General features: G+C 54.4%; 8 protein-coding genes across 8 annotated transcripts; 1 reads left to right on the plus strand and 7 right to left on the minus strand.

Annotated features, from left to right (window-relative positions):
- Positions 1-268: 268 nt before the first annotated feature.
- BDY24DRAFT_381738 (glycoside hydrolase superfamily) lies at positions 269-2484 on the minus strand. Its single transcript, XM_076639396.1, has 11 exons — positions 2270-2484; positions 2068-2158; positions 1910-1977; positions 1780-1842; positions 1543-1659; positions 1375-1475; positions 1158-1304; positions 1082-1093; positions 907-1019; positions 720-841; positions 269-651 (listed from the first exon to the last, which is right to left on the minus strand). Exons 2-11 carry the CDS (start codon positions 2148-2150, stop codon positions 431-433), a joined length of 1047 nt encoding a protein of 348 aa, XP_076498799.1. The 5' UTR covers positions 2151-2158; positions 2270-2484; the 3' UTR covers positions 269-430.
- On the minus strand, positions 2106-2928 carry BDY24DRAFT_265665 (uncharacterized protein). Its single transcript, XM_076636876.1, has 2 exons — positions 2270-2928; positions 2106-2158 (listed from the first exon to the last, which is right to left on the minus strand). The coding sequence occupies exon 1, from the start codon at positions 2779-2781 to the stop codon at positions 2332-2334; it is 450 nt and encodes a 149-aa protein (XP_076498800.1). The 5' UTR covers positions 2782-2928; the 3' UTR covers positions 2106-2158; positions 2270-2331.
- On the minus strand, positions 2735-8872 carry BDY24DRAFT_381740 (SNF2 family N-terminal domain-containing protein). The gene is made up of 27 exons (XM_076639397.1): positions 8785-8872; positions 8547-8639; positions 8321-8446; positions 8024-8149; positions 7837-7911; positions 7658-7740; positions 7426-7532; positions 7234-7334; positions 6973-7152; positions 6549-6816; positions 6461-6476; positions 6141-6364; positions 5973-6053; positions 5874-5887; positions 5627-5801; positions 5347-5515; positions 5156-5243; positions 4990-5086; positions 4834-4906; positions 4607-4766; positions 4369-4520; positions 4225-4291; positions 4049-4154; positions 3746-3964; positions 3386-3650; positions 3172-3298; positions 2735-3087 (listed from the first exon to the last, which is right to left on the minus strand). Exons 1-27 carry the CDS (start codon positions 8788-8790, stop codon positions 2953-2955), a joined length of 3333 nt encoding a protein of 1110 aa, XP_076498801.1. The 5' UTR covers positions 8791-8872; the 3' UTR covers positions 2735-2952.
- A 1193-nt stretch (positions 8873-10065) lies between these two features.
- Positions 10066-12107, minus strand: BDY24DRAFT_381742 (uncharacterized protein). The gene is made up of 4 exons (XM_076639398.1): positions 11362-12107; positions 10876-11220; positions 10375-10747; positions 10066-10281 (listed from the first exon to the last, which is right to left on the minus strand). Exons 1-4 carry the CDS (start codon positions 12025-12027, stop codon positions 10199-10201), a joined length of 1467 nt encoding a protein of 488 aa, XP_076498802.1. The 5' UTR covers positions 12028-12107; the 3' UTR covers positions 10066-10198.
- A 988-nt stretch (positions 12108-13095) lies between these two features.
- BDY24DRAFT_265764 (uncharacterized protein) lies at positions 13096-15182 on the minus strand. Its single transcript, XM_076636877.1, has 5 exons — positions 14874-15182; positions 14661-14735; positions 14101-14457; positions 13518-13748; positions 13096-13396 (listed from the first exon to the last, which is right to left on the minus strand). The coding sequence occupies exons 1-5, from the start codon at positions 15045-15047 to the stop codon at positions 13190-13192; spliced, it is 1044 nt and encodes a 347-aa protein (XP_076498803.1). The 5' UTR covers positions 15048-15182; the 3' UTR covers positions 13096-13189.
- Positions 15183-17284: 2102 nt separating this feature from the next.
- On the plus strand, positions 17285-20521 carry LAP2 (bifunctional aminopeptidase/epoxide hydrolase; the record flags this gene model as incomplete). Its single annotated transcript, XM_076643155.1, has 15 exons — positions 17285-17533; positions 17801-17946; positions 18033-18072; positions 18167-18460; positions 18535-18629; positions 18720-18725; positions 18799-18833; positions 18922-18938; positions 19016-19332; positions 19402-19432; positions 19502-19771; positions 19842-20063; positions 20147-20226; positions 20310-20386; positions 20472-20521. The coding sequence occupies 15 exons, from the start codon at positions 17285-17287 to the stop codon at positions 20519-20521; spliced, it is 1929 nt and encodes a 642-aa protein (XP_076498804.1).
- Positions 20522-20672: 151 nt separating this feature from the next.
- BDY24DRAFT_337881 (HIT family protein) lies at positions 20673-21729 on the minus strand (the record flags this gene model as incomplete). Its single annotated transcript, XM_076637302.1, has 6 exons — positions 20673-20957; positions 21032-21054; positions 21150-21188; positions 21272-21363; positions 21474-21516; positions 21585-21729. 6 exons carry the CDS (start codon positions 21727-21729, stop codon positions 20673-20675), a joined length of 627 nt encoding a protein of 208 aa, XP_076498805.1.
- Positions 21730-22390: 661 nt separating this feature from the next.
- BDY24DRAFT_413219 (glycosyl hydrolase catalytic core-domain-containing protein) lies at positions 22391-24452 on the minus strand (the record flags this gene model as incomplete). The annotated part of the gene is made up of 10 exons (XM_076643156.1): positions 22391-22666; positions 22731-22740; positions 22829-22899; positions 23002-23206; positions 23307-23324; positions 23407-23416; positions 23495-23549; positions 23648-23663; positions 23804-23913; positions 24024-24452. 10 exons carry the CDS (start codon positions 24450-24452, stop codon positions 22391-22393), a joined length of 1200 nt encoding a protein of 399 aa, XP_076498806.1.
- Between the last annotated feature and the right edge of the window lie 235 nt (positions 24453-24687).

Here is a 24687-nt window from a genome sequence, read left to right on the forward strand (position 1 = left end):
AGTACAGATGGTTAAACCGTCTGGAAAACCTTTTGGATTTGGGCAACCCATTAACCGTTCCACTACTAAGACCTTGATTCTCTCTGCTTTACGAAGGAGATGGTAGAATCGGGGCAGAGGAGCGTGCGCAGACGGGTTGTAACAGATTCGCTCTCTTGAGCTTGCTCGCAAAGTTGCTCGAGCGGCTGTTCCTTTCCTTTTTGTTTCGTTTTGATGTGGGAGTTCAGAAGAAGGAATTCGAACTTGGGTATTTTGAGAACGAAAGAGATGACGGGAAGGGAGAGAGAGGCCGTCGGTTGGAATCGAAATCGTCGACGCGTCGCGGTGTCTCTGATGTTTCTGAGGTACTGGAAGCGCATCTTTCGGCGAAAGTTCTATCTATAAGCTCTAAAGAGTTCTTAAGGGGGAGAGATGAAGCGAAATGGACAAACTAGAGAAGGAACAAGGCAAGAAGCGAAGCGACCACGGCGAGGAAACTCCAGTACATCTCTTCCCGTCTCCGTCCCAATCCTCCAGACTCCACCGGGATACTGATGCGAGCACTAGGCTCAGATGTTGGCTCGGATGAAGGAGTAGTCGAGGTAGCGGTTGGAAGCGAAGCAGAGGTCGAAGGCGCTCTCGTAACTTCGGAGAGTCCTTCGGGGAGGGGAACTGTTTCGACGCGTCGACGTTGGTCAGTTTCTTCTAGAACGGGCTTGCGAGTAGTAGAAACAACTCACCAAAGCAGTCAGGAATAACGAGACCTTCTTTTAGCTCTGAGTTGACATCGAGCAACCCCCAGTGAGGCTCGACTCCTCCCAAAGCGGCCTTCCAAGGCTCGTCACGGAAAGCGAAGAAGAAGCTGTCCGAAAAAGAAAGAAGGTCGAGTCAGCGTGACTCGAAGTAAGACGGAAGGGTGGAACTCACTACTCTGTGTTGTTCTGATTAGCTTGACAGACGAAGCTATCCAGAAAGATCTGAAGGTTTGGAATCGAGGCGAGAGAGGCTCCGTTCGACTCGAACTCGGGACTGTCGGACGCCTGAGGATTGAGACTTGAGTCAGCTATGAATGAGAATGGGGAGGTCATAGGCCGTCACTCACAGTTGGCCATCCCTGTAACATCAGACAAGAGAAGTGTCAACTCAAAGGATTGAAAAGAAGAAGGGAGGAGGCTTACCGTCTCGCTCAAAATCGTCGACTTTCCCGTCGTCGTCCCGTTTCCGTAGTCACAGACGTCCACGATGAAATCCTCGTAGTAGTCGTTCGTCCAGACAGCGCATTCCTCGACTGGTACGGAGCCGAACCAGCAGTGGGCGTTTCCAAACTGTTCAAAGACGAACGCGTCAGGGTCGATTGAAGGAGGTCGAAAAGGAATCGAACACGGACGGACGCACCACTTGATCAACAGCTGCACAAAGAGAAGGCGTGATGGGAGCTCCAGCTTCTGAGGTCGAGATAGGGATGGTCTTGTTGAGATTGAGGGCGAGGATCGTTTCTGAGTGAAGGAAGAAGAAAGGGAGTCAGTTCTGGCGGAAGTGCTCGACGCCGAGGACAGAACGAACCGTTCGTTCTCTGGATGAAGGTTTCCAGAATCGCAAGCTCTCCTCCCATGAGAAGATACTCGTTTCCCACGGTGACTCCCGAGACGTTATCAGTTCCATGAGTTTCGAGAGCCGCCGCTGCGAAACCGAAAGGAGGCGGAAGAGGATCAGCGCTGAGAGACTCGACGCGTCCTCTTCAGGCATCTCGAAGAGCCTAAGAGTGACTGGTCGGTCATCTTCGAGCCAAGAGCAACGTACTGATGAGGTCCAGTTGTCGAACGAAAGTCGTCTCGTTCCCGTCGATGAAGATACCGAGCCAAGCTGGCAAATTCTCCCCAAGACGAACGTCAGTCGCGTCTCTTCCTTCTTCTCCGGCGACAAGGCTCACTAGTCAGAGGAACACCAGCATCCTTGATACCCTGAAGAACGAGGTTCGACTGGTCACAGTCTGCTCCGCTGTAAAATAGGGAGGGAAGCAGAAGAGGACAACTTCTTTCAGTTCCGCGACGATCGACGTTCGAGACTCGTTTCTGCTCGAAGACTCACTACAATCGAATCCTGGGAGTTAACTGGGCCAGAAGAGCCATATCCGCTGTAACAGCATCTTGAGTCGCTCCACAAGCTGGCATCTGGGTTCCTGAGAGATCCAGGAGAAAGAGGAAAGAAAGGTCAGCGAAACGAGAAAGTTCTCGAAAGTCCGTTCTCCCAAACTTCGCGTCGTTCAGCGTTGAAAAGGGAGGATACGGACCATTCGACGAGTAGGCTATGCCCCAGAAAGACTTAGGACGAAAGATAAGAGAGGTTGGGAGGTCAGCGAACTCGGACTGGACGAAGAGGACGGGAGGGCCGGAAGGGAGGAAGAAAGGTCGAGCTCACCCTTTTGAACGCTAGATTCGAATCTCCCTGAGCCTTGACGATGTTGACGAAGAAGAGCGAAATGACGAGTAGAGAAGAAAACAGCATCGAGTTTGAAAGGGGTTCAGAAGAATGGTTCGTGTGGGAGTTGAGGAAGAAAAGACGAGGCCCTTGACGTTTTTCGGCACCAGATTTGCTGTACTTCTGTTTGGTTCGGATCGGAGCCAAAGTCAGTAGAAGTCCGAGGCATGTGGGAGTGCGGAGCGAAGAAAGAGAAGGACGTACGAAAGAAGGGGTTGCGAGACAGGGCGATGCGACGTTCGACGTGCTCGTCCTTCTCAACGAGCGGGAGCAGCAGCAGCGGTTAAAGGAAAGATCATATCGAATCAGAACCAACAAGAACATAGTAGAGAGAGTAGAGCGAGACAAAGAGAAATCGTAGAGAAGAGAAGAGGGGACGTCTAAGGAGCGAGGGAAAGGCGCAACGCAGAGACGAGACGTGATGAGGAGGTAAGAGAGAAGGAAAACAAAAAGGACGGGAAAGAGATGGAGACGAAAAGAGGCAGGAACTAAAGTCTAGACGGCCTTGGGTTCCAGCTTGACGACGTCGGAGGTCTTCGGTCTCTTGACGGCTTTGGCTTTCTTCTCCGAAGCAGGCGTGCTGGCTCGAGACGATCCTCCTCCTCCCTTGACCTCGTCGATGCCTCGCTTCTGTGAAAACCGAACGAGAACGAGCAGAGAGTCAGTCCAGTACTCGAGAGACGAACGACGAAACCGATAGGAGAGGCAACGAACCTTTCCTCCGACCTTCTTAGGAACTGCGTTCTTCTTCTCGTCGTCCTCCTTCGCAATGAGAGCGATCAACGTCGAGCACCTCCTCGAGATCTCCTGGGGGGTTCGAGACTTGAGGAACCAGTCGAACCTGCAGAGAGGGAAGCCAAGAAGAGAAAGAAAGTCAGCAATCTCGAAGGGCGAAGACGCGTCGAGCGAAGAAAGAAGGAAAACGAACCTGAACAACGGCCAATCTCCAACATCCTTCTTGATCAACTCGTAAACGTCCTCTCTGTTGAGTCCCCAGTGCTCCAGTCGAACAATAAGGAACCTATCCTCCTCCTCGGTGTACTGCTTCCCCTTGTTCTGACCGTACGAGAGGTGGAGTTCCTGCATCGGGAAGGTGTGGGACTTGACTTTGGCGGTGAGTCGTCTCGACTGCTCGTCTCGTTCGTGGATCTTGGATTCTCCTTCGGTGATCTTTTGAATGACTCGTTCCCAGTCTGTTGGTAGGCAGCATATCAAAAAGAAGAGACGAACGGTCAGGCTTCGAGAGAGACGGAGGAAGGAGGGACGGGAGGAATGAGAGACGACGAACCAGCCATGTCCTTGTACCTCTCCCAGAAGACAGCAGCATAGATCTTGACATCGTCGACTTCCTTTCCATCGATATCCGAAGCGATCTGATCGTAGGCGTTTCGACCGTATCGACCCGACGAGTTGACGAACTGCTGGAAGTGTCGTTTCGTCCAATTGCTGAATCCCTTGGTTGCGAGCTCGTCCTTCTCGGCGTCTTCGTCGTCGTCCAGTGGTTCGGCTGCGAAGGAAAAAACCATAACTGATGTCAGTTCGGATCCGTGGGAGGAGGAAGAGATCGGACGAAGGAAGGAAAGAGACGAACCGGTGTCGATGGCGAGCTGAAGGGCCTGTCGTCGAGCCTCTCGCTGCTCGGTAGACTCGAGACCGTTCTCGGCGTCGGGAAGAGGGACTTGATAGCTTTGAGATCGCTGTAGAGACGAAAGAGGGAAGGTCAGCTGCAATCCTCCTCCTCGAGGGGCGAGAGAGAACGAGACAAACCTTGAACGCGTTGGTCTCCCTCTCCTGAAGCTCGACCAATCGCGGAGGGTAGAACTGATGATCTTGGCTGTTTCGACGATGAAGGGAAGAGACGAGGGAGTCAGTGAAGAGTCGGAGAAGGTGAGAGGAGGGAGAACGACGTACATGTTGAGCTGCTTGGGAGCTCGAGGAACCTTGGGCTTATCCGACTTGGGTTGTCCGATTCGCATGGCCTCCTTGTAGTATCCGTCGACCGAGTAGTTGGTCTTCCTCTCCCTCTTGGCAGGTTCGATCCAAAGCATTCCCAGTCCCTTCTTCTGCAGAATCCGAAAGAAGAAACGAGCGAAAGGTCGTCAGCGAGTGAGACGCGTCGAAACGAGACGCAGGTCAGCGTCGAACGAACCTTGTTACCGAAGTCCTCTCCCTCCCAAGCGTGAACCATGCTCTCCGACTTGAAGTTGTTGAGATCGTCGAGGTTGAGAGAGTCGTACTTGGAAGCGAGCTCGGCGGTTCGAGACTCTCCTCGTTGGATGATCTCGTCGATGTCGTCGTCGATGAGAAGGCTGCGAAAGAAAGAGGGTGTCAGCGGGTTGTTCGAGCGGAAGCGAAACGAAATTAGAGCAAGCTCACTTGTTTCCGGAAGCGATGATCTTCTCGGCTCCGTGCTGGATCATGTCGAGGAGGTCGTCCTTGTTCTGAGCAGCTGAGGAGTTCGAGAAGCGAAGAAGCCGCGTCAAGAGTCAGCATTCGAGCGGTTCTCTTCACAGCTAGAAGGAGAGGACTGACCTTTAGCAGCCTGTTGAGCTCGACCCTGCTGAATAACGAGCTGATCGAGTCGAAGCTTCTGAGTAGCTCGCTCCAAGATTCGCTCCTCGACGGCGTTCTGAGAAACGGTGGAGGATCAGGTCAGCGTCGTCTCTACTCTTCAAAAACGGAACGAGACAGAACTCACCTCGGTGATGAACCTGAAAACGTAGACCTGCTTGGTCTGTCCGATTCGGTGAGCTCGATCCATGGCCTGGAGATCGGCTTGAGGGTTCCTGTGAGAGACAGACGGAAACGAAAGAATGAGAGGTAAGCGTTTCGGCTCGAACGATAGCAGCAAGGGAGAGATGAAGGAAGATGGAGAGCAGTGAGACTAACCAATCCGAATCGAAGAGAACGACGACATCGGCGGTAACCAAGTTGATACCCAAACCTCCGGCTCGAGTGGTGAGCAAGAAGGCGAACTTCTCCGATCCAGGAGCGTTGTACTCGTCGATGGCGGTGATTCGATCCTCGTGGTTGGTTCCTCCGTCGATTCGAGAGTACTCTGCAAGAACGTTGATCCAAAAGGAGAGGAAGGTCGGTCAGTAAAGCGTTTCGAGCACGCGGCAAGGAAGACGACGCGTCGTTGAACGGAAGGAGGAAGAATTGGACGAACGGTGGTTCCTGAACATCATGTAGTCCTCCAGGATATCCAACACTCGACTCATCTGCGAGAAGATGAGAACCCTCGATCCCTTGGCCTTCATCGAAGTGAGAAGCTTGTCGAGGATGACCATCTTTCCGGCGTTCTGGATGATGTGCTCGTCGGTGGTGTAGGGAGGTCCAGGTTCCTGTAGAGGGTTGAAGTAGAGAGGGTTCAGCTTTGAGAAAGGCAGAGAAAGAAGAACACAGACGAGGCTTACAGCTCCATCGAAGACTGGAAGGGAGATGGAATAGAGAAGAAGGGACACCGAGGTCAGCTCGAGTTCGGATTCGACAAGAAAAGACGAAGCGATACGCACGATAAGGGTGGTTGCAGCACTTCCTCAACTGCATGACGATGTTGAGAAGTCTAGTCTTTCCCTCCTTCTTTCCTCCGGCACCTGATTCAACCCAAATCAGAACCGAACGAAGTGATCAGTTCCTCGTCTCGTCCGCTCCCTCTCCTCCCTTAAACCTGCGAAACTCACCGTTCACAGCATCGATATCCTTCTCCAAGATCATCCTGTACCACTTCCTCTGCATCTCAGTCATCCCGACGTAGATGTTGATCTCCTTCTTGGGCAAGAGGGAGTGCTCGACGTCGGCCTTGACTCGTCGAAGAAGGAAAGGTCGAAGGACCTTGTGGAGCTGCTTGACGACGGCATCCTGATCGTTGTCTCCTCGCATTTGGAACCAGGCGTCGAAGTCCTCGCTGTAAGCAAAGAGAAAATGGAGAAAATGGAGAGGTCAGTTCGGGAAGTCGGGTCGAGACGAGACGAGACGCGTGTTGGATGGGGAGGAGACGAACCTCGAAGAGAAGACGTCTAAATCGGACGACAGAAGAGGAAGAGCGTCAGCGACCGAAATTTCGGGCCGAAAGAAGAAGAGAGACTCACCAGGCAGAATGAAGTTGAGCAACGCCCAAAGCTCTTGAAGGTTGTTCTGAAGAGGCGTTCCGGTGATGAGGAGTCGTCCTCTCGAGTTGAAGACTCGGACGATCTGACTGAGGAGTGAGTCGGCGTTCTTGATCCTGTGAGCCTCGTCGATAACGATGTACTCCCACTGGAACTTCTTGAAGGTAGCCTTCTCTCGAAGACACATCTCGTACGAGGTGATGCAGACGTCGAAGTCACCGGGGAGGAGTTTGTTGTTGATGATCTCGGCCTGAGGAAAACGAGGAGGAACAGGACGCGTCAGTAACGAGAAGGAGACAGGCCAACGAGACCAGTGAAGCAGATGCGAGGACTTCGGATCTCGAAAGGAGTCCCAGAAGTCGAGACGAAGTGAAAGGAGGTCGAAAGAAGGAACGAAACGACTCACCCTCTCGTCCTTGGTTCCCTGAAGGATAACCGTGTCAAATCCAGGCACCCACTTGTGGAACTCTCGATCCCAGTTCTGAAGCGTCGACTTGGGAACGACGACGAGATGAGGTCCCTTGGTGCCCTGGTGGAACTTGAGGTAACCGAGGAAGGAGATCGTCTGAAGCGTCTTTCCGAGTCCCTGTGCACGTTGAAAGGACAAAAAACTCTTCGTCAGCGACTCGAAGCACAGACTGGGATGGCAAGAGAGAGGTGGGCTAACCATCTCGTCGGCGAGGATACCAGAGATACCGTTGTGGTGAAGGGAAACCATCCAGTTGAGACCTTGGACTTGGTAGTCTCGCATCTGTCCTCCCTTGACGTCTATTTCGAGAGACCGAGAGGAAGTCGAGAGTCAGCTCAATTCTTTCGACTGAGAAGGGTGCAAGAGAGCAAGAACAGAGGAAGAACGTACAAGGTGGCGACTCCTCGAAGACCATGACTCCATCGTCCTCCTCTCCCTCTCCCTTCCCGAGCAGCTCTTCGTCCTCCTCCTTCTCGGTCTTTCGATGACGGTTGTCGCTGCCGGAACCCAACCAAATCGCAACCGAAGCGTATCAGCTCTAAGTCCATCCTCGTCCCAAAGCTCCGATATGCTCCAACAAGCCCAAACAAGAGAGAAAGAGAGAGGAAAGGGGTGAACGAACGTAGCCTTCTTCTTCCCCTTCCCAGCCTTGACCTTCGCAGCTTGATCGTCGACCATCTTGGCGAACACCGGATCTCTCTCTTTCTGCTCGTACGTAGCATCGACAGAAAAAGAAATCGAGAGTCAGCTTGATCTCGAGCGAGGAGGTTCGAGACGAACAGAGGGAGGGAGGAAACGAACCTTGATGGTCAGGAAATGCTCGAACAGATCCGTTTGGCCGAGGAGGTACTGGTATCGCTTCATCGAGTCGGCGAGCTAAATGATGAACACATCCACCACGATACAATCGAAAGAGATCAGCTTCAAAGTTGGCGACGAAACGAGCGTTGAGCTCGAAGGAAAGGAAGGAGCGAGAGCTAGAACATACCTTGACCGAGTCCATCTCCTTCTTCTTCGCGTCCAACACATGAACCTGTTCCTTCTTGGCGTTCCTAGACTTCTTCTTCCTCTCCTTGCTCTCGAGGAACTTGGCTCTTGAGGCGGTGAGTTTGGACTAGAGCGTTGGCCGAAGGAGAGGTCGAGGTGGTGGGAGGAAGGTCGTCAAGGAAGGATGGAGAGAGGAGGAAAGGAAGATGAGTAAAGTCAGCTTTTCTGGTGAGCACAGAGCGTACTATACAAGAAGGATGGAAGAGCGAAAGGCAGGTAGAAAAAGAGGAGGACGTACACTTCCAGGCTCCCCCATCTCAACGTCTCCTCCCTGGTGTTCCTCATCCGAGTCCTCCACCTCGTCGTCGTCGGGATCAAACTCGTTCTCTCCATCCGACTTGGAGCTACCAGCCTTCTCAGACGTCTGGCATCGTTGCGAAAATTGGAAGGTCAGCACGTTTGTCGAGAAGACGAGGCGGCTCCTCCTCCTTTCCCTTCGCGAGCTCTTGCAAGAAGAGACTGACCTGTCTGCTTGATGAAACGGCTCTTGAAGGGACGACATCCGAGAACATATCGTCGTCTCGAGCTTCTTTTTGAAGAGCAGCGATGTTGGGGGTCTGTATAGAAAAAGACAAGGAGGAAGAGGCGGTGAGTTCGATGCGAGCGAGAAAGGGGAGGGAAGGGAAGGAGGGAAGGGGAAGCTCGAAGGTCGCGTCCTTCCTTCCTCCCTCCTCTGTCAATTTTGATAGAAGTTGGACTGACCGCCATGATGGATGGACTCTCTAAGGATGCAGAGAAGAGACCTGTAAGGGTGGGGGGGATGGAAAGGGAGGGAGGGTGGAAGGGGGAGGGGGGGGGGGAAGAGGAGAAGGTCGTGGATGGAGGAGAATTGAGGAGCAGGAGAGAGGGTGGGGACGACTTTTGTTTCGCTGGCTTCGATCCTCGCTGATGGAACCGGTTCTACGAGTCGCTCGACCTCGGAATGCGAAGGAAACGGGAGGGATATGAAGTCGGAAGGTTTTCAATCGAGCAAAGAGTAAGATCTGCTCTCAAATGAGTCCAGCACGCGTCTCGGATGGGAGACGAGGACTCGGGAGAGGCGAGGAAAAAGGGCTAAAGACCAGGAAAGCAGTGGAAATCGGAACGATTCTGTCTAAGGTTCAAGAGGAGTCTATCTACGGAGGAGAACTACGAGATCTAGACGATCGAAAATCGAAACCAGCAGCCTCGGGCCTGTCAAATCTCGACGATCAGTCCCGGACCCAACTCAACGAGGGAACGCGTTCTTCCCTCTCCAACTTCGTTCGGAAACTCGATCTCACTTTCAAAACGGGATGGAGACGCGACGGAGAGAAGATTATGCGGAAAAGGAAGCTCCGAAGCTGTCAGCTCGACTCACCTTCTTGATGCGAGGGCTCGACGAAGAGAAGGGCTGGCCGACGACGAGGCGAGGGCTTGAGGGCTCCAAAGTGCTGTGAAAAGAGTGGTAAGAGCACGAAACCAAGGTCAAGAGGCATAAAGGGGTGCTGTAGAGAACGAAGAAGAGGGAACTGAGCTCGTCGTTGAACGCAAACGAGTCGGGGACGCCATCGAACACGACCCACTCTCTCTCGCTCTCGGCCGCTTCGAAGACTTCAACGCTGCCGATCTCGAACCCAGAACGACTCGACGATAGCAGTAGAAAGAGAACGAGCAGACACCAGCAAGCTTTTGCTCCGTCGACGACGACGGCGAAAGCACGACGCGTTCGAATCTCTCTCTCTTCTCTCTCCAACGCTGCTCGTCTTCCCTCCTCCTCTTCTCCTCCTACTCGACCTCCCACCTCGTCCAGTGTGTTTATGAGAATCCGATTTGTATCCAAGAACAGAACCGAGAACCGACAACCTCAACAAAATCACGAGGGATCGAGAACCAAGGTCTCTTCCCTCCTCCTTCCTCTTCCCAATCCTACACTCGTCGACGCACCAGCACCGACACCGTTTCGTTCAATCTACTACATCTCACAGCTTTTGTTTGTTTTTGTTCGTTTCGTTTGGGTTTGAGGAGTTGGAGGAGAGGGTGGGAGGCTGAGGGAGAGGAAGAAGGGAGACGAGAGAGAAGGGATGAGAGGTCGGATTTCGATTCGGTGGGAAACGAGAAGAAAGGTTGCGAACGTACGAGGTTGAAGAGAGAGCGTCTAGTGCTTTCTATCAGGCAGCCACTCCCTGAAGAGACCGTCGACCGACTTGAAGACGAGGTGTTGCGGGAGGGAACGAATGACTGTTGGATGAACGAAACGAACGAACGAAACGAAGTGGTCAGTTTCTTGTCTCCCTTCGGCCTCTAAACGAAAAGCGAAACCTCGTCACTCACTCTCCGAAACCCTATCATCCACCACCCCCTTCTTAACCCCCGCCTTCTCCGCCATCTCGTTCGTCAACCTCAACAGCGCCAACACGCTCAAACTGACGTGGTTCTGTCCCTTCGCGTAGAACCCTCCCTCCGTCACCGCGCTCGCCAAAGGTCCGTTCAACGACGAAGGAGTGGTAGTCGTCGTGGTCTGGTTGGAGTTGGCGTTGTTGGAGGTGGCTCGATCTCCTCGGACGAGACGGAGGAGGATTTCGAAGATGTGATCCATCTCGTTGAGGTGGGTTTTAACGAATCGACGGCGTTCTCGAGCGGTTCCGGTGGTGGAGTTCATGGCCCACGAGTCGAGCGTTGATTGAATGGTGGGTGGGTGGGGAGCCTGGTTAAAGAACGGGAAGGAAGGAGGGAGAAAGAGAGGGACGGGACGAAGGGACGAGATAATCAGCGTTCGAGTTTCGTCCTTTTCCCTCCCAACAGACACAAATCAACGCAGAACCCAAGACTCACCTGCTCAGGATCCAAAATCTCAAACTTCCCCCTCCAAGCCAACCCCTTCCCACCCTCCCTCTTCCCGGGCTGCCCAAAGATATCGTTCAACCAATCCTCCACGTTCCCCGTCTTGATCCATTTGGGTTCACTGAGCGGCTTCTCCTGATCGAGGTAGGCAATGATCTTGAAGGTGTCGCATCGAAGTTCCGGGTAGGCAGCAGAAGGGTCGGAGTTGGGAGTGATGAGCTGGTGGATGGGAGGAGTCCAGCCGGCGGTAGGATCGGTGACGCCGTCCCACATGTCCTCGAGAGCTTCGAAGTCGACGGGACGGAAGGTTTCGGTTTCTTCGTCGAGGAGCTCCATCTGTAAGGAGGAAAGGAAGGAGAGCGAAAGGAGAGGACGGTCAGCTGGTTGGGTTGGGAGGGAGAGAGAGAGATACGACGTGACGAAGGAGACGAAGAGCGGGAAGGGAAAAAAACAAAAGAAGAAACGAAGAAGACTCACGAGAATCCCTCGACAGATATCCCACCGACGTTTATCCACCTTCTTCTCTCCACCAGTAAGCTTCTTCTCCTCCTTGGACGTCGTCGAGGCCGATTCGTTCGTCGCAGAAGCGGGACCGGGAGCGGGAGCGGGTGTCGGAGTCGCCTCCTTTTTCATCTCCTCGACCTTCGTCTCTCCCTCGACCTCGACCTCCTCGACCTTCACCACCGCCACATCGCCCTCCTCTCCACTGGCAGGAGCAGGAGCAGGCGTCGACTCCTTCATCGGCGACGAAGCTCTTCCCTCTCCTCCCTCCTCAGCCTTCGTCTCCTCCTCCTCCTCAACCTTCACCTCCTTCTCCTCGTCCTTCTTCTCCTCGAACACTTCAACAACCTCCTCAACCTTCACCACCTCCTCCTGCTCCTGCTCCTCAGCCTCCCTCTCCCTTCTCCACCGAATGGTAAACTCGACCTTCCCTTCCGCTCTCGACACCCTCACCCTCTCCACCACCTCCGCATCGATGCATATCCTCCTCGTGCACCGTTCGTACAAGATCGACACCCTGTTCGCAGAGGGTTCAGGTCCGTCGTAAACGGGGTAGTTCTTCTCCTTGACGCTGACGACGGGAGCGTCGGCTTTGGATTTGGAACGGGAGGAAGAGCCGAGCGTTTTGTTGGAGGCGGACATGTTGGGAGGAGGAGGAGGAGGGGCGGTAGGGAGAGAGGAGGGAGTTGAGGAAGGGGAAGCGAGGGTTGTGGAGGCGAGGGAGAGGGAGGAAGTTGTGGGTCCTTCGAGAGCGGTGGGTTCCGATTCGGTGGTGGAAGGTTCGGTTTCGAGAGTGGTGGTGGTGATGGACGAAGAGGAAGGGTTCTCTTCGGGAGCGACGACGGCGACGGTGGGAGGTTCGGTGGTCGCGGAGGTGGGCTCGACGGAGCTTCGAGCGGAGGTCATGGAGATGTCCCCAGCGGCATCGTCCTCGGGAACGTCTTCAGCGGCGGTAGCATCTGCTGCGACGAGGGTAGAAGGAGCTTCGACGGGTTCCGAAGGCTGGTCGGGCTCGGAGGGGACTGGGTCGGATCCGATGTTGGGAGTCTGATCGTCGACGACGAGAGACGCCGAAGCCTGCTCCTGCTCCTGCTCCTCCTCGAGTCTCAACCTCTCCGCCTCCTCCTCGATCTGAGCCTCCACGTCCTCCAGCAACGCTCCCACCTCGTTCTCCTCCATGGGAGCTCCGTCCAGATCCTCGTCGTCCTCTTCCTCCTCTCCTCCCTCCGGCTTCGACGACTCCTCAACAGCGGCAGCCTGCTCCTCGGAAACCTCCTCGACGGTAGCTGGAGCGGCCGAAGCGGGAGTGGGAGTGGGAGCAGGAGGAGGAGGAGCGGGAACGAAAGCTGGAGCAGGTCGTTCTCTCAGCCCTTCGATCCCTCCTCGTCCTCGCTTCTCTCCTGGACCGTGACCTGCTGGGGAGTCGAAGTAGATTCGAAGGCGACTGATCTCTCGAGTGGTGGAGCCGACCGAGTCCGCGTTCTCCTTGCCGTGGGTCATGAAGTAGGAGTTTCGATGCTTCGTTGGGTGGGAGGACGCGGAGGGAGAGGAAGGGGAGTCGTCTGGAATCGGACGAAGCGAGGAAACGAGGTCAGCGATGTAAGGCCTCGAAAAGAGCTCCGATCGTCGAACAGCTCAACAGAAGAGAGAGCGCAAAAGACAGAAACCCGACACTCACCACCAACGTCCGACCCAGTCCCATCCGCCTTCCTCTTCTTCCCTTCCTCCTCCCTCTCCTTCTCCGGCACCGCTCCCCACTTCCACAGCAACTCGGGCACCTCCAACCCGACGATCTTGAAGTCGGTCAACGTCCTCTTGGAGTCCTCCTTCTCCTTGAGACGAGCCTTCTCGGCGGCGGCAGCAGCGAGGGAAGCGGCGGCGTTGGCTGAGGAAGACGACGACGAAGACGCGTTGTTGTTGTTGGCTCCCCCTCGACCTCCTCCTGGGGCGGCTCGAGGACCTCGAGGGGCATCGGCGGTGGAAAGGTTGGCTTGGAAGGCTCCTCGACCACCTAAGGAAATAAACGACGCGGAAGGGAGGGAAGGAGGAGGGTCAGCGAATGAGCTCGACGTGAAACGAAACGTGGCGAAGTTCGAATCCAGCAAGGTTAAAACTAAAGGAATAAAACTCACCTCGTCCCCTATAACCACCTCTATCACCCCTCCCGCCCAAGCCCAACCCACCACGTCCCAACCCAGAAGCTCCCAATCCAGGTGGCGGACTGTTCCTGCTTCCTCCTCGTCCACCTCTCGCACCGCTCCCACTCCTTCCCAATCCTCCTCCCCCGAACCCACCCGACGACGAAACGGACTGATCATCGTACCCTCGTCCACCTCTCGAAGGCTGGGACGGCGCTCCTCCTCCTCGTCCTCGACCCATGCTCATCGACATGCCCAACCCGTCCCTCCCATCCCCACTCGTCAAAGGTACTCCTCCTCCAGCAAAGTACTCCGCTCCTCCGCTTCGAGGTCCATAGCCTCCTGCTCCTCCGAGAGGCATCGAGTTGACTCCCGCAGGGTTGACGGGGAGTCCCGACGGTCTCGACGAGTAATCCGACTCTGGAGGTCCTTGATGATCGAATCTCGGTCGTTTGGCTGGTGGGAAACCCGAGGAGGACGAAGGCGATTGGTGACCTCCCATGGGAGCGGACAGGAGAGCTGCTGCTGAGGCTGCTGTGGGAGTTCGAGGGAGATGGGACGGAGGAGCGGGGATCGCTCGTTGAGGTTGGTTGGAGGAAGGTCGAGAGGGGAAGGAAGGTCCTCCTCCTCCTCCTCCTTGGTAAGAAGGTTGTTGTTGCTGTTGATGTTGTTGCTGAGGAGGATTAGGGTTGTATAGAACTGGACCTCCTTGGGAGTAGCCGGCGACTTGCTGAGGGTAAGGAGGTTGAGGTTGCTGCTGGGGAGGATAGAGGACCTGCTGAGGAGCTCGTTGCTGCTGCTGAGGATGGGGAGGGACCGCGTATTGAGGTTGCTGCTGTTGTTGGACGGGCATTCCGTAGGGGTTGGCGTAGGGAGAAGGAGGAGGAGGCTGAGGAGGTTGAGCGTATCCGTAGGCGGCTGGGACTTGCATCGGCTGTAGAATCGGAACGAAGCAAGGTAGAGAGGAAGGAGGAACAAGTCAGTATAGCTGATAGGAGGAGCTTCGAGCTAAGAGCGACCAGAAGGTTTGAAGAAAGAGGGACGAGGCGGGAGAGGTGAAGATCGAAGGTGACGGAAAAATCGTGTGGGAGGGGAAGGAGGAGGAAACGAGCGAGGAGTAAAGAACAGAGTACTAACAGGTTGTTGAGCATACTGAGGTACAGGAGCGGGAGCAGGAGGTCTAGCAGCTGCTGCTTGAGCTTGAGCTTGTTGCTGTAGAAAACGAAGAAGCATGAACGAACGAAGGGAAGAAAGAGGTCAGCTCATCTCGTTTCTCCTCCTTACCCTTCCTTCCCCCTCTTGTCCTGATTCTTTCCTCTCGTACAAAGAAGGTCTTTGAGGGTCACTGACCTGATAGTACTGAGCCCACGCTGCAGAGTAATCTGGAGCGGCCTGTTGAGCTGGTTGATGCGGGCCTGCTGCTGGCATGTGAGGTTGTTGGTGCTGTTGAGCTGAGGGAGGAGGAGGAGGAGCGGGTTGAGGGGGAGCTCCGTACGAGGACGAGTGAGGTCGCTTGTTGTTCATCACAAAGAAAAGCTCAGAGGAAGAGCACCGGAGAGGGAGGTTTCACGTCGAAGAGGGAAGAGAAGAGAAGAGAAGAGAAGGAGGGAAGGAGGGAGGGGGAGTGGAGAGGGGAGAGGGTCGTCGTTTGAGGAGAGCCAGGACTGAAGGAGCTCGTCGAACGAAACGACAAGAAAAGGGGACGACGTGACTTTCGATTTATATATGTTTTCATGTGTCTTCAGGAGAGCATGTTCTTACAGGAAGCAGATCTTGTCTTTCACGAAACGAGAGGGTTGAAATCAAAGAGGGCAAGAGCATGAGATCAAGGAGGGCCAAAAGCAAAACAAGAAGGAGGGACCTGAGACGAACGAAGAAGAGAAGAGAGGAACAAGGTCAGTACAATCATCTCTTCGTCTTCATCATCATCAAAGCAGTCTCGTAGCACAGGGAGTAGAGGTGCAGGGTAGAGGTAGAGGTAGAGGGTGGGAAGGTTTTGTCGAGAGAGAAAGTGCTTGAAGTTCGAATCGGTTTCAGGGCGATTCTGAAATAAACAATCATTGAAAGAACCCAAGTGGGAACGTATTCTATGAAACAGCTTCTAGTTGATTGTGTTTAAAGTATGCTTCATCCTTCGAAGACGAGACTTCAAGCGGGTTGTAGGGGTGGGTGGGGAGGGGAGGGGAGGAGGGAGGGGACGGCGAAGGCGAGAGAGCGAGCGCCAGGAAGGAGAAAGGAAGAAGATACTCACAAGGTCAGAAGAGGAGTCAGCTCAGCGGTCGAAGAGAGAGCATTGGGAAGGGGAAAGAGAAGAGGAAGAGAAGAAGAGAGGGGGGAGGGGGCGGTGGGAGAGAGAGAGGGAAAGCGAGGAAGGGCTGAACTTTTGAAGTCTTCGAAGAAGGCTGTAGGGGCGTGATTCACAAGGCGAGCGACTTATATTTTTGGAGGGTTTGGTAAGAGGAAGGGTGCTCGAGATGGAGAGCTGACTTTTAGAGAGCTCGAAGTTTTTCAAGGAGAGAAAAAAGAGACGAAAACGGAGGAGAATGAAAGCACGTTGAGCTCGAGCTCTCCCTTCCCTCGACGTCCATCTCCCCGTTCCCTTCCACACTCTCGAGTCCGTTCTCCGACGTCCTGTAGCAGTTTGAATCTTCGTTGTGAGCTGGTGTGCTTAGAAAGGGATGGAGGTAAGAAGGGAGAAGGAGGAGAGGAAGGCGACGACAGAGCTCACCTCGTTCTGTTCCTCTTCTTTCTCTCGTCTTTCCAACAGTTTGAGCGATCTCGTCGAGCTCAAACAACCTCCAGGGTCCTCTGAACAAGCTTCGGCATCTCTGAGTAACCTCCTCTCCATCCTCAGTTCCATCCGAACGAGCAACCTTCATCCACGCTCTGCCCTCAACTTACATCCTTCGCCCATCTCGTCCTCTCCCTCCTCGGAACCTCTACTGGGGTTTCGCAACTCGGGTCTCGAATCTGGATTCGACTCGTCAACTTCCTTCGCCGTAAGTTAACCCACTCTTGTCCTCTTCGAAACGTCGGAAGCAGAACAACGAAACGAACGACTGACCTCGACGCGTCTCTTTTTCGTTTCGATTTCTGTAGAGCCCTCACCACGTCTTCAACTCGTGTCTTCTTACTCCTCACTTGCCTATGTACAATCACGCTTCATACCTATCGTCACTCTACTTCGTTTCCATCCCTTCGCGTTCTTCTCCGTTTCGTCTCATTTCGTTTCTTCTTCGTCCTTTCCTTACTTCGTCCGTGACTCCCTCTTCTCGCAGCTGCTTCACCGTTTTGTTTCTCCTTAGTCGTGGCCTCACCAGCTTTCTCTATCAAACTTCCTGTACAGACTGGCTCGAGAGACGGAAGCTGAAACAAAGTGACTCGAGACCGAGGCTCGACGACGACGCGCCATCTCGATCTCGTCAAGGAGACGTGCTGCAAACCTGCTTGGCCCAAGATAATCACCTACCTACAGACCAACGCCTTGTTCTCGCTCGAGAAAAAGTATTTCCCTCCCTGCGAAAAACCTCAAACGACCCACGCGACCTCTCCCTCCTCTTCGCCCATCGCCGTAGCCCTCCATCTGTCCTCCCTTCCTTTTTCGTTTTCCCATTTCATCTCCAACCCCTTCCATGGTCTATTTTCCCCAGCTCAAAACTGTCCTTCCACTCTCCCTCCTCACTCTACTCTCAACCACCACTCTCGCTTCTCCCTTCTCTCTCCAAGCTCCCTTCGAAGCAACGAGCTCATTCTCCTCCATCATGACCTCGCCTTCGACAGTCCTCCTCCCTCACACGCCCGACCACGCAACCTACTCCAACTACGTCTCTGTTGAGACGACTCATCTGCACTTGGACTGGACTATCAATTGGGAGAAGCAGCTCGTGGGAGGGAGTGTGAAGCACGAGATGAAGGTGGTCGGGGAGGAGGAGGGAGGGCTGAAGGAGGTGGTACTCGACACGAGGGATTTGGAGGTGAAGAGGGTGGAGGTTGATGGGAAGGACGCGAAGGTGAGTTGCGCATTGGGCCGTGATGTAGGAGGCGAAGGTGGTATTGGGATGAGCAGGTTGAGGTGGGGAGGAGAGGGAGGGAGGGAAGGAAGAAGAAGCTCGACGTTTCAGCCCTCCGAGTCGTCCCTTCCCTCCCTTCTCTTTCGAGCTCTTCCTCGCCAATGAGCTCCCCTCTCGTCCCTTCTCCGGAGCCACAGTCTCATGCACCATCCTGCCTTCCAGTTCTCACCTTTTTCTCCGCTCTTCTGGCTCGTCTCGTCCCTCCAGTTCACCATCTCCGCCGCACACGAGACGCTCGGATCAGCTCTTCACATCGCTCTCCCGACCTCTTACGCTAAGGGCAATACTTTCGAGGTCCTCATCAACTACAGCACGACTGCTGATTGCTCAGCTCTGGGATGGTTGGAAGCTTCGTGCGTACAAAGCTTCTCTCGCTTCTCCTCTTTCGTTCGAGCCACTTCGTCTGACCTCCTTCGTCCCCTCGTCCTCGTTTCTTCAGCCAAACCAAAGGAGGCCTTCACCCTTACCTCTACTCTCAGGTTAGTGAAATTCCCCTCGAGGTTCCAAACCCCTTTCCAGGTCTCGCTATCGCTGACGCTGCTCTCTGCTTCCCGTCCCATCCGCCTTCTCCAGTCTCAAGCCATCCACGCAAGATCCCTCATCCCCTCCCAGGACACCCCCTCCATCAAATCCACCTACTCCGCTTCCGTTCACTCGACTCTCCCCGTCCTCCTCTCAGCCATCAGGATCTCGCCTTCCATCTCCGCTCCCCTCGAGACGGGAGGAAAGACCGTCGAGTACAAGTACGAGCAAAAAGTGAAGGTTCCGTCGTATCTCATCGCCATCGCTGCCGGAAACTTGGTCTACAAGGAGATCTCAAAGCAGGGAGAGAACGGAGCGAGCTGGAGGACCGGAGTTTGGAGTGAGGTAAGTTTGTGAGAAGAGCTTTCGTTCGAGGAGAGTTGGGGTTTTGACGCGTCCTTTTGTCGGTCGTCTTGCAGCCTGAGCAGATCGAAGCTTCGTACTGGGAGTTCAAGGAGGATCAGGCGAAATTTGTCGCTGCTGCTGAGAAGCTCACTGGGCGATCTTACGATTGGTGAGTGAAGAAAAAGGCGGAGGGAGGCGAGAAGTCGAAACAACGAGAACCGAGCTGATCGTTTCTGTCTGCTTCGTTTTCCTTTCGCAGGGGAGTGTGAGTTCGATCGTTGTTTCTCTGTGCTCTCTCTCTTCGAGTCTAGTACTGACCAGACTCGCGTTTCTTCCAGCTACGACGTCCTCGTCTTGCCTCCCGCCTTCCCTTGTTCGTCTCTTCATTTCTTCTCGCTGAACGAAGCCCTTTTCACCCTTTTCAACTTTGGCTGATTTAAATGCATCATCTTATCTTGCAGACGGTGGAATGGAGAACGTGAGTACCAGTATCGCGTCGAAGAAGCAACGGAAACCTTCGAGCTCACCTCGTTTTTCTTCGTCCTCTCGTTCCAGACCTGCCTTACCTTCGCTACCCCGACCCTTCTCGCCGGAGATCGATCCTTGGTCGACGTCGTCGGACATGAGATCTCTCACTCGTGGTTTGGAAACCTCATCGGATGCTCGTCGTGGGCGCACTTCTGGTTGAACGAAGGATTCACGACCTACCTCGAGCGACTCCTCATGCAGGCCCTTCATTCGCCAGCCGAGCGAGGCCTCTCGTACATCATCGGAGCCAAGGCTCTTTCGGACTCTCTCGAAGGTTTCGAGAAGAAGGGGAACAAGAGGTTCCAGAGGCTCGTGATTCCTTACCACGAGGGAGAGGATCCAGAGTGAGTTCTCTTCTCTTTCTCGTTCGCTGAAGTTTCAGCTGAGTTCTGATCGATCCTTCCTTCGTACAGTGACGCTTTCTCTACCGTGCCTTACGATAAGGTGCGCATCTTCCTGCTGTTCCTGCCTCAACACTCCCGCTGATCGTTTCTCCTCGCCGTCGCTCGTCAGGGATCCAACTTCCTCCTGCACCTCGAGATCACGATGGGAGGCCTCGACGTCTTCCTCCCTTACGTCCAGTCCTACGTCAAGACCTTCGCTGGACTCTCCATCTCCACCGACGACTGGAAAGCTCACCTTTACGCCTACTTCACCAAGAACGGAGGACCCGAGGCAGTGAAGAAGCTCGATGGAGTTCAGTGGGACGCGTGGCTGAACGGAGAGGGAACCAAGCTTCCCGTCGACATGAGCCAGTTCTACGACGCTAGTCTCGCAGACGCTGTGAGTAGACCCTCCCCCTCTCTCTCGTCGTCGACCCATCTGACTCGCCACTCTTCCTCCCTTTCACCAGGCCTACGACCTCGCCGCTCGATGGGCAGCAGCTGGGTCGGACGAGAAGAAGCTCGCTGCTTTCAGCAAGGAGGATATCGCTTCGTTCGGAACCTCGCAGAAGGTCGTCTTCCTCGAGAAGCTCGAGACCTCCTCCATCTCGCCACTCGCCGTCGCCAAGCTCGATGAGATCTACAGCTTCACTCAGGCCGGAAACGCTGAGACGGCTCTGAGGTTTTACGAGGTTCGTCTTTCATCCGCCTACCGCTCCCTCCCCTAGAGTTCGGATCACTGACGCCCTTCTTCTCTTTCTCGAAACAACTCTAGATCGCTCTCGCATCAGGAGACGCCTACGCTCAGCAGGCTGCTGTATGGGTTCAGGACAAAGGAAGGATGAAGTTCTGTCGGTCAGTTCGACCCTTCCCGTTCTTTCTCGTTCGACCCTCTCGTTCTTCGAGTAGCTGACCGACAGCCTGTTTCGCTTCGACAGACCCATCTTCGTCGCTATCAACAAGGTCGCACCCGAGTTGGCCAAGTCGACGTTCAAGGAGCACGCTGGTTTCTACCGTTCGTCCTTCCCTTACCTCTCGACTTCTCGCATTCGAGACGCGACGCTGATCGTTTCCTTTCCTTCCACCCGTGCCTCAAACAGACCCCATCGCCAGGAGGATGATCGCAAAAGACTTGGGAGTGAAGCTTTAGAGTAAATAGAAGCAAAGAAATTCAACTTGCGTCCCGTCGGAGAGCTGAAAGTCGACAGGAAAGGACGCGTCGAGATCGAAACCTGCTCTTCTCTCTTTCCCTCTTGGCTCCAGCAGAGTTTCAAGAGCTGACATTCCGATCCAAATAAAACCTAAAGCTGACTTCTAATCAGCCCACTGATCTCCTCTGCGTCTCTATCTCCCAGCATCCCAGCCAGACGGAAAGAACGTTCTCCCTCGATCATCTCCTGATGAGAGGGAGGGTTCGCTCGAACATCGGCGGGCGTTCGTAGAAGAGCAGCAGCGACTGCGTCCTTCTTCTTGCCGTGCGGAGAATTGGAGGCGGTCGAGGAGATGGCGACGGAGGAGAGGGAATCGGCGAGGAGGTCGGTGGGAGGAGGGGTTTTGAGAGGTGCTGGGATAAGATGGAAGTGGGCCTGTTTTGAAGCAGCGGACAAGAGAGTCAGCGAGAATTCAGACCAGTGGGGTGGAGACGTAGTCGTTAACGAACATGGTTGACGGCCTGAGCATAACCTGACGAGACGAGAAAACGGAAGCGGAGAGTTGTCAGCTTCGTCTCTGCTCCGTCCTTTGATCGAGCTCCTTAGAAGGACGGGAAGGGTACGAACCTTGATTCAAGACGATGTTTAGATCTGGATTGTTGAGGCCTGTTGAAGTCAGAGCAGAAACGGGGAAGACGTGAGCCCAAGGAGAGAGGAGGAGGAGGAAAGGCGATTTCGTTGAGACTCACCCAAACTGAGGGCCTTTGTAACTTTAGGAAGAGCTCTACCTAGAGCGGCACCTATGTTTCCTGGTAGATCTGAAACCCTGGGGCAGTGAAGTCTGCAAAGGAGAGGAAAGGTCAGCTTGTTTCGACGGACGGAGGAAGGCGTCGAGCTCAGCCCGCTCCCTCCTCCCTTCCCTTTCTCAATCGAGCTGCCGTCCAGACTCACTTTGGAATGAGCAGAACGTGTCCTCTACGGAGTGGCATCTTGTCTAATGCCAGAGAAACAATTAGTAATCTAGCAAAAGCGAGCTTCCATCGAAGAGAGAAGGAGACGAACCGAGGAAGGCAACCGTGAGCTCGTCCTCCCAAACTTTGAACGCCTTCGTAGTTCCTGCGACAATCTTACAGAAGATACACGATGCGTCGCTGTCCTCCTCCCATACTGGAAGACCTTCTTGAGCTGCTAGGATGTAAGAAGTCATTTCGCGAAGATGTGGTTGGACGCTTGAAGCTCGAAGCTCATCAAACCTCAGCCGTCGAATCGTCTTTCGTTTCCTCCCAACGACGATCACCTCCCAAACTCGCTTTGGGTCGAATCGACGTCGAATTTTATCAGTCTTGAGATCTCTTCCAGCAGTCGAGTCTTCCGTCCGAGCTTTCAGCTTCAGCGAAGGGAAGCGGAAGGCCTTCTCCGAGTGAGTTGAGCTCACCTTCTCCTTAAGTCGAGCTCGACCTCTAGAAAGACGATCGATGAACGCTCCGGCCTGCCTCGATGAGCCTCTCTTCTTTGCTGGTACAGATAGAGCTGTGCTACTACATTGACTCTCCGTGTTGCAGACTTCGAAACGTTCGAGGAAGCCTCCAGAAAGGGACTCACATCGAGTTGAATCTATCTTCCCCCTCCCTTCTTTCGAGCTGAATCGATCGTCAAGATGGGATTCAAGAAGGTTTTTGTGCATCTTCAACGACGAAGCTGTGATAATCTACGCTCGACCTGCGAACGAAAGAGCTAAACAGACTACGGGAGAAGAAGTAAGGAGACCGAGAACAAAGATCGAGAGCGCAAGCGCTGTGAAGGGATGAGAAGAGAGAGATGCTAGCACCTAATCTACGAGAGTATGAGATGAATAAATATGTGGACGCTCAAAGGGAGAGGAACTTCCACCCAAGGTCGGAGGGTTCTCCTCCAGGGTACATGAGTTGATTGGCCGCGTTGACGCCCTGCATCTGCTGCATCGCACCGAAGGGCATGATGGTCTCGACCATAGGGTTGTTGTTGGCCCAGACGGCGGTTCCTTCGAAGAATTCGTTTCGGACGTAGTCCCAGGAGCATTGAGGTCCACCGCTGAAGCTATGGCAGGCGTACTCCGTGATCGCGACGGGCTTTCCGAAAGTGTTGATGAAATCGGTGACGTAGGCCTGTGATCAAAGAGGTAGAGACGGTCAGTTTTGATCTCGAGGACAAGAGAGAAGTCTGACGGACCTGGAAGTCTCTGTGAACCAAAGAGCGGGAACTAGGAAGTCAGCACGCGTCGACGACCTTCCACAGTCTCCGATCCGTTCAAAGCTCTCCGAACGTACAGGTGATCGTTTCCGTACCAGTGAACTACCGTGACGTCCCAAGGATCGTTAGGGCAAGCAGCTTGGAAGTCCTGCGAACGATAAAGAAAGCGAAAAGCAAGTCGAACATCAGCACGTCGTTTCGAGCTCCTCCTCCGTTTCGGAGCCTGCGTCGAGCGGAAACATAGACCCACCAGCAACCACTGCTTCCCCGAAGGACTGTTATCAGGAGCCATCGAAAGGAGTCGGATCCCAGGGATGACGTCTCGAAGTTTTCCAAAGTGCTGCTTCCAGACCTCGCAACTCGTCCATGGATCGACGTTGGCTTGTCCTCCGTTGTTGGCCTCGTTGAAGAAAGCAGCCTTGGTGACTCCGGCGGCTTGGAAGGTGGGGATGTTGCTAGAACAGTGAGAGGAAAGGAAAGGAAGGGGAAGAGGTTCAGCGACGCGTCGAAGTTCGAACTTCGAATCGAAAGAGGAGGAAAGAGCGGTCGACTCACGCTTCCCATTCTCCGACGCTGTAAAAGCAGATAGGACGGATATCGTGTGGTCAGCTTAGAAGAGAGAGACGATGCGAACGACGCAGACGGCGAGACTCACTGTCCAGGTCCTGCGAGTCGATGGCGAGGAGCGAAGAAGAAACGTCAGCGACGGACATCTACGAGCAACGAAGAAGAAATTCACGAACCCCAAAGCATAGGGATGAAATCCATGTTGCTGCTGAAATAGCTCGGGATCCACGACTGCAAAAACGAATCAAAGCGAAGGTAAGCGCGTCCGTCTCCTCCTCCTCCTCCTCTTTCCTTCCCTGCCCTTCGGAATTCTACACTCTTCAACTCACCGACCAAGTAATCACACTTCAACACACCAAACCCAAAACGCACACCAACCAAAAAGTCAGCAAGCGGCGTGAGAAACACGAAACCCTCAACGAAATCGAAAAAGGTCGACGCGTGTTTCTTTTCTTTCTCGTTCGAGAGAGAGAGAGAAAGCTCACCTAGCTCCCGGAGCCTGCGATTCCCACAGTCCAGGCTGATCACTCTGTCCGTTCGGCCAGGCGAGTCCGAACTTCCCGTTCCTGACTGAAGGGGGAGGGACGACGATGGTCTGTCATGAAAACGAGAACGACGCCCAGAGGTGGTCGGTCAGCTTGGCCGGTCGCGAAATCTTCCTTTTCCTCGCGAGGAGCAGAAACAGAGGTTTGAGTTTGAGCTTACGGGAGGAGGAGGAGGAGTAGCAGGCGCTTGAGTGACGATGGGAGGAGGAGGAGCTTGAGCAGCAGTGGTGACGGGAGGTTCGATCCAAGCTGAAGTCGGGAGGGCGGTACTTTGGGAGGGAGCTGCTGGGACGCTGAGCCCGAGGGAGAGTCCAGGTCTGGCTTTGCATCTTCGAGTCCCTCCTGCTCTTCTTTGGTTTTTGGTAAGGTTGGTCTGTTTCGACTCCGAGTCGAGGATTTGAGCAGCGGCGGCGGCGGCGGCAGCTCGTCGACCAGCGACGGACAGGTGTCGACCCCGATGAAGTCTCGAGACGCCAGCGTCGTTGGCGTTGGCGTTGGCGGAGGTTGGGACGAGGACGAGAGCAAAGAGGAGGGTGAAGAGGAGAGGGAGGAGGGGGACGAGACGAGGGAGGGAGAAGGAAGCTGGCATTCTCGAGGGAGGGAGGGAGGGATCAAAGGGATTGAGGGAGAGGGCTGACTCAGGTGGGATGGAAGTTTGTGTAAAGAAAGTGAGGTCGTTTGGGACAGGTGGAAGGGGTGGAGGGGGAGGGGAGGGAGGGGGAGGGGAAGGGAAAAGCAAGAAAAGAAGAGGGGGAAAGGCAGGTGGTCGTCTAAGGTGAAACAGGTCGAGATTTCATTGTTGTTCCCTCTCGAGCCAAGGCCTC

Source organism: Mrakia frigida, assembly GCF_051309035.1.
Source record: "Mrakia frigida strain ATCC 22029 unplaced genomic scaffold BDY24scaffold_7, whole genome shotgun sequence".
NCBI classification, from domain to species: domain Eukaryota; kingdom Fungi; phylum Basidiomycota; class Tremellomycetes; order Cystofilobasidiales; family Mrakiaceae; genus Mrakia; species Mrakia frigida.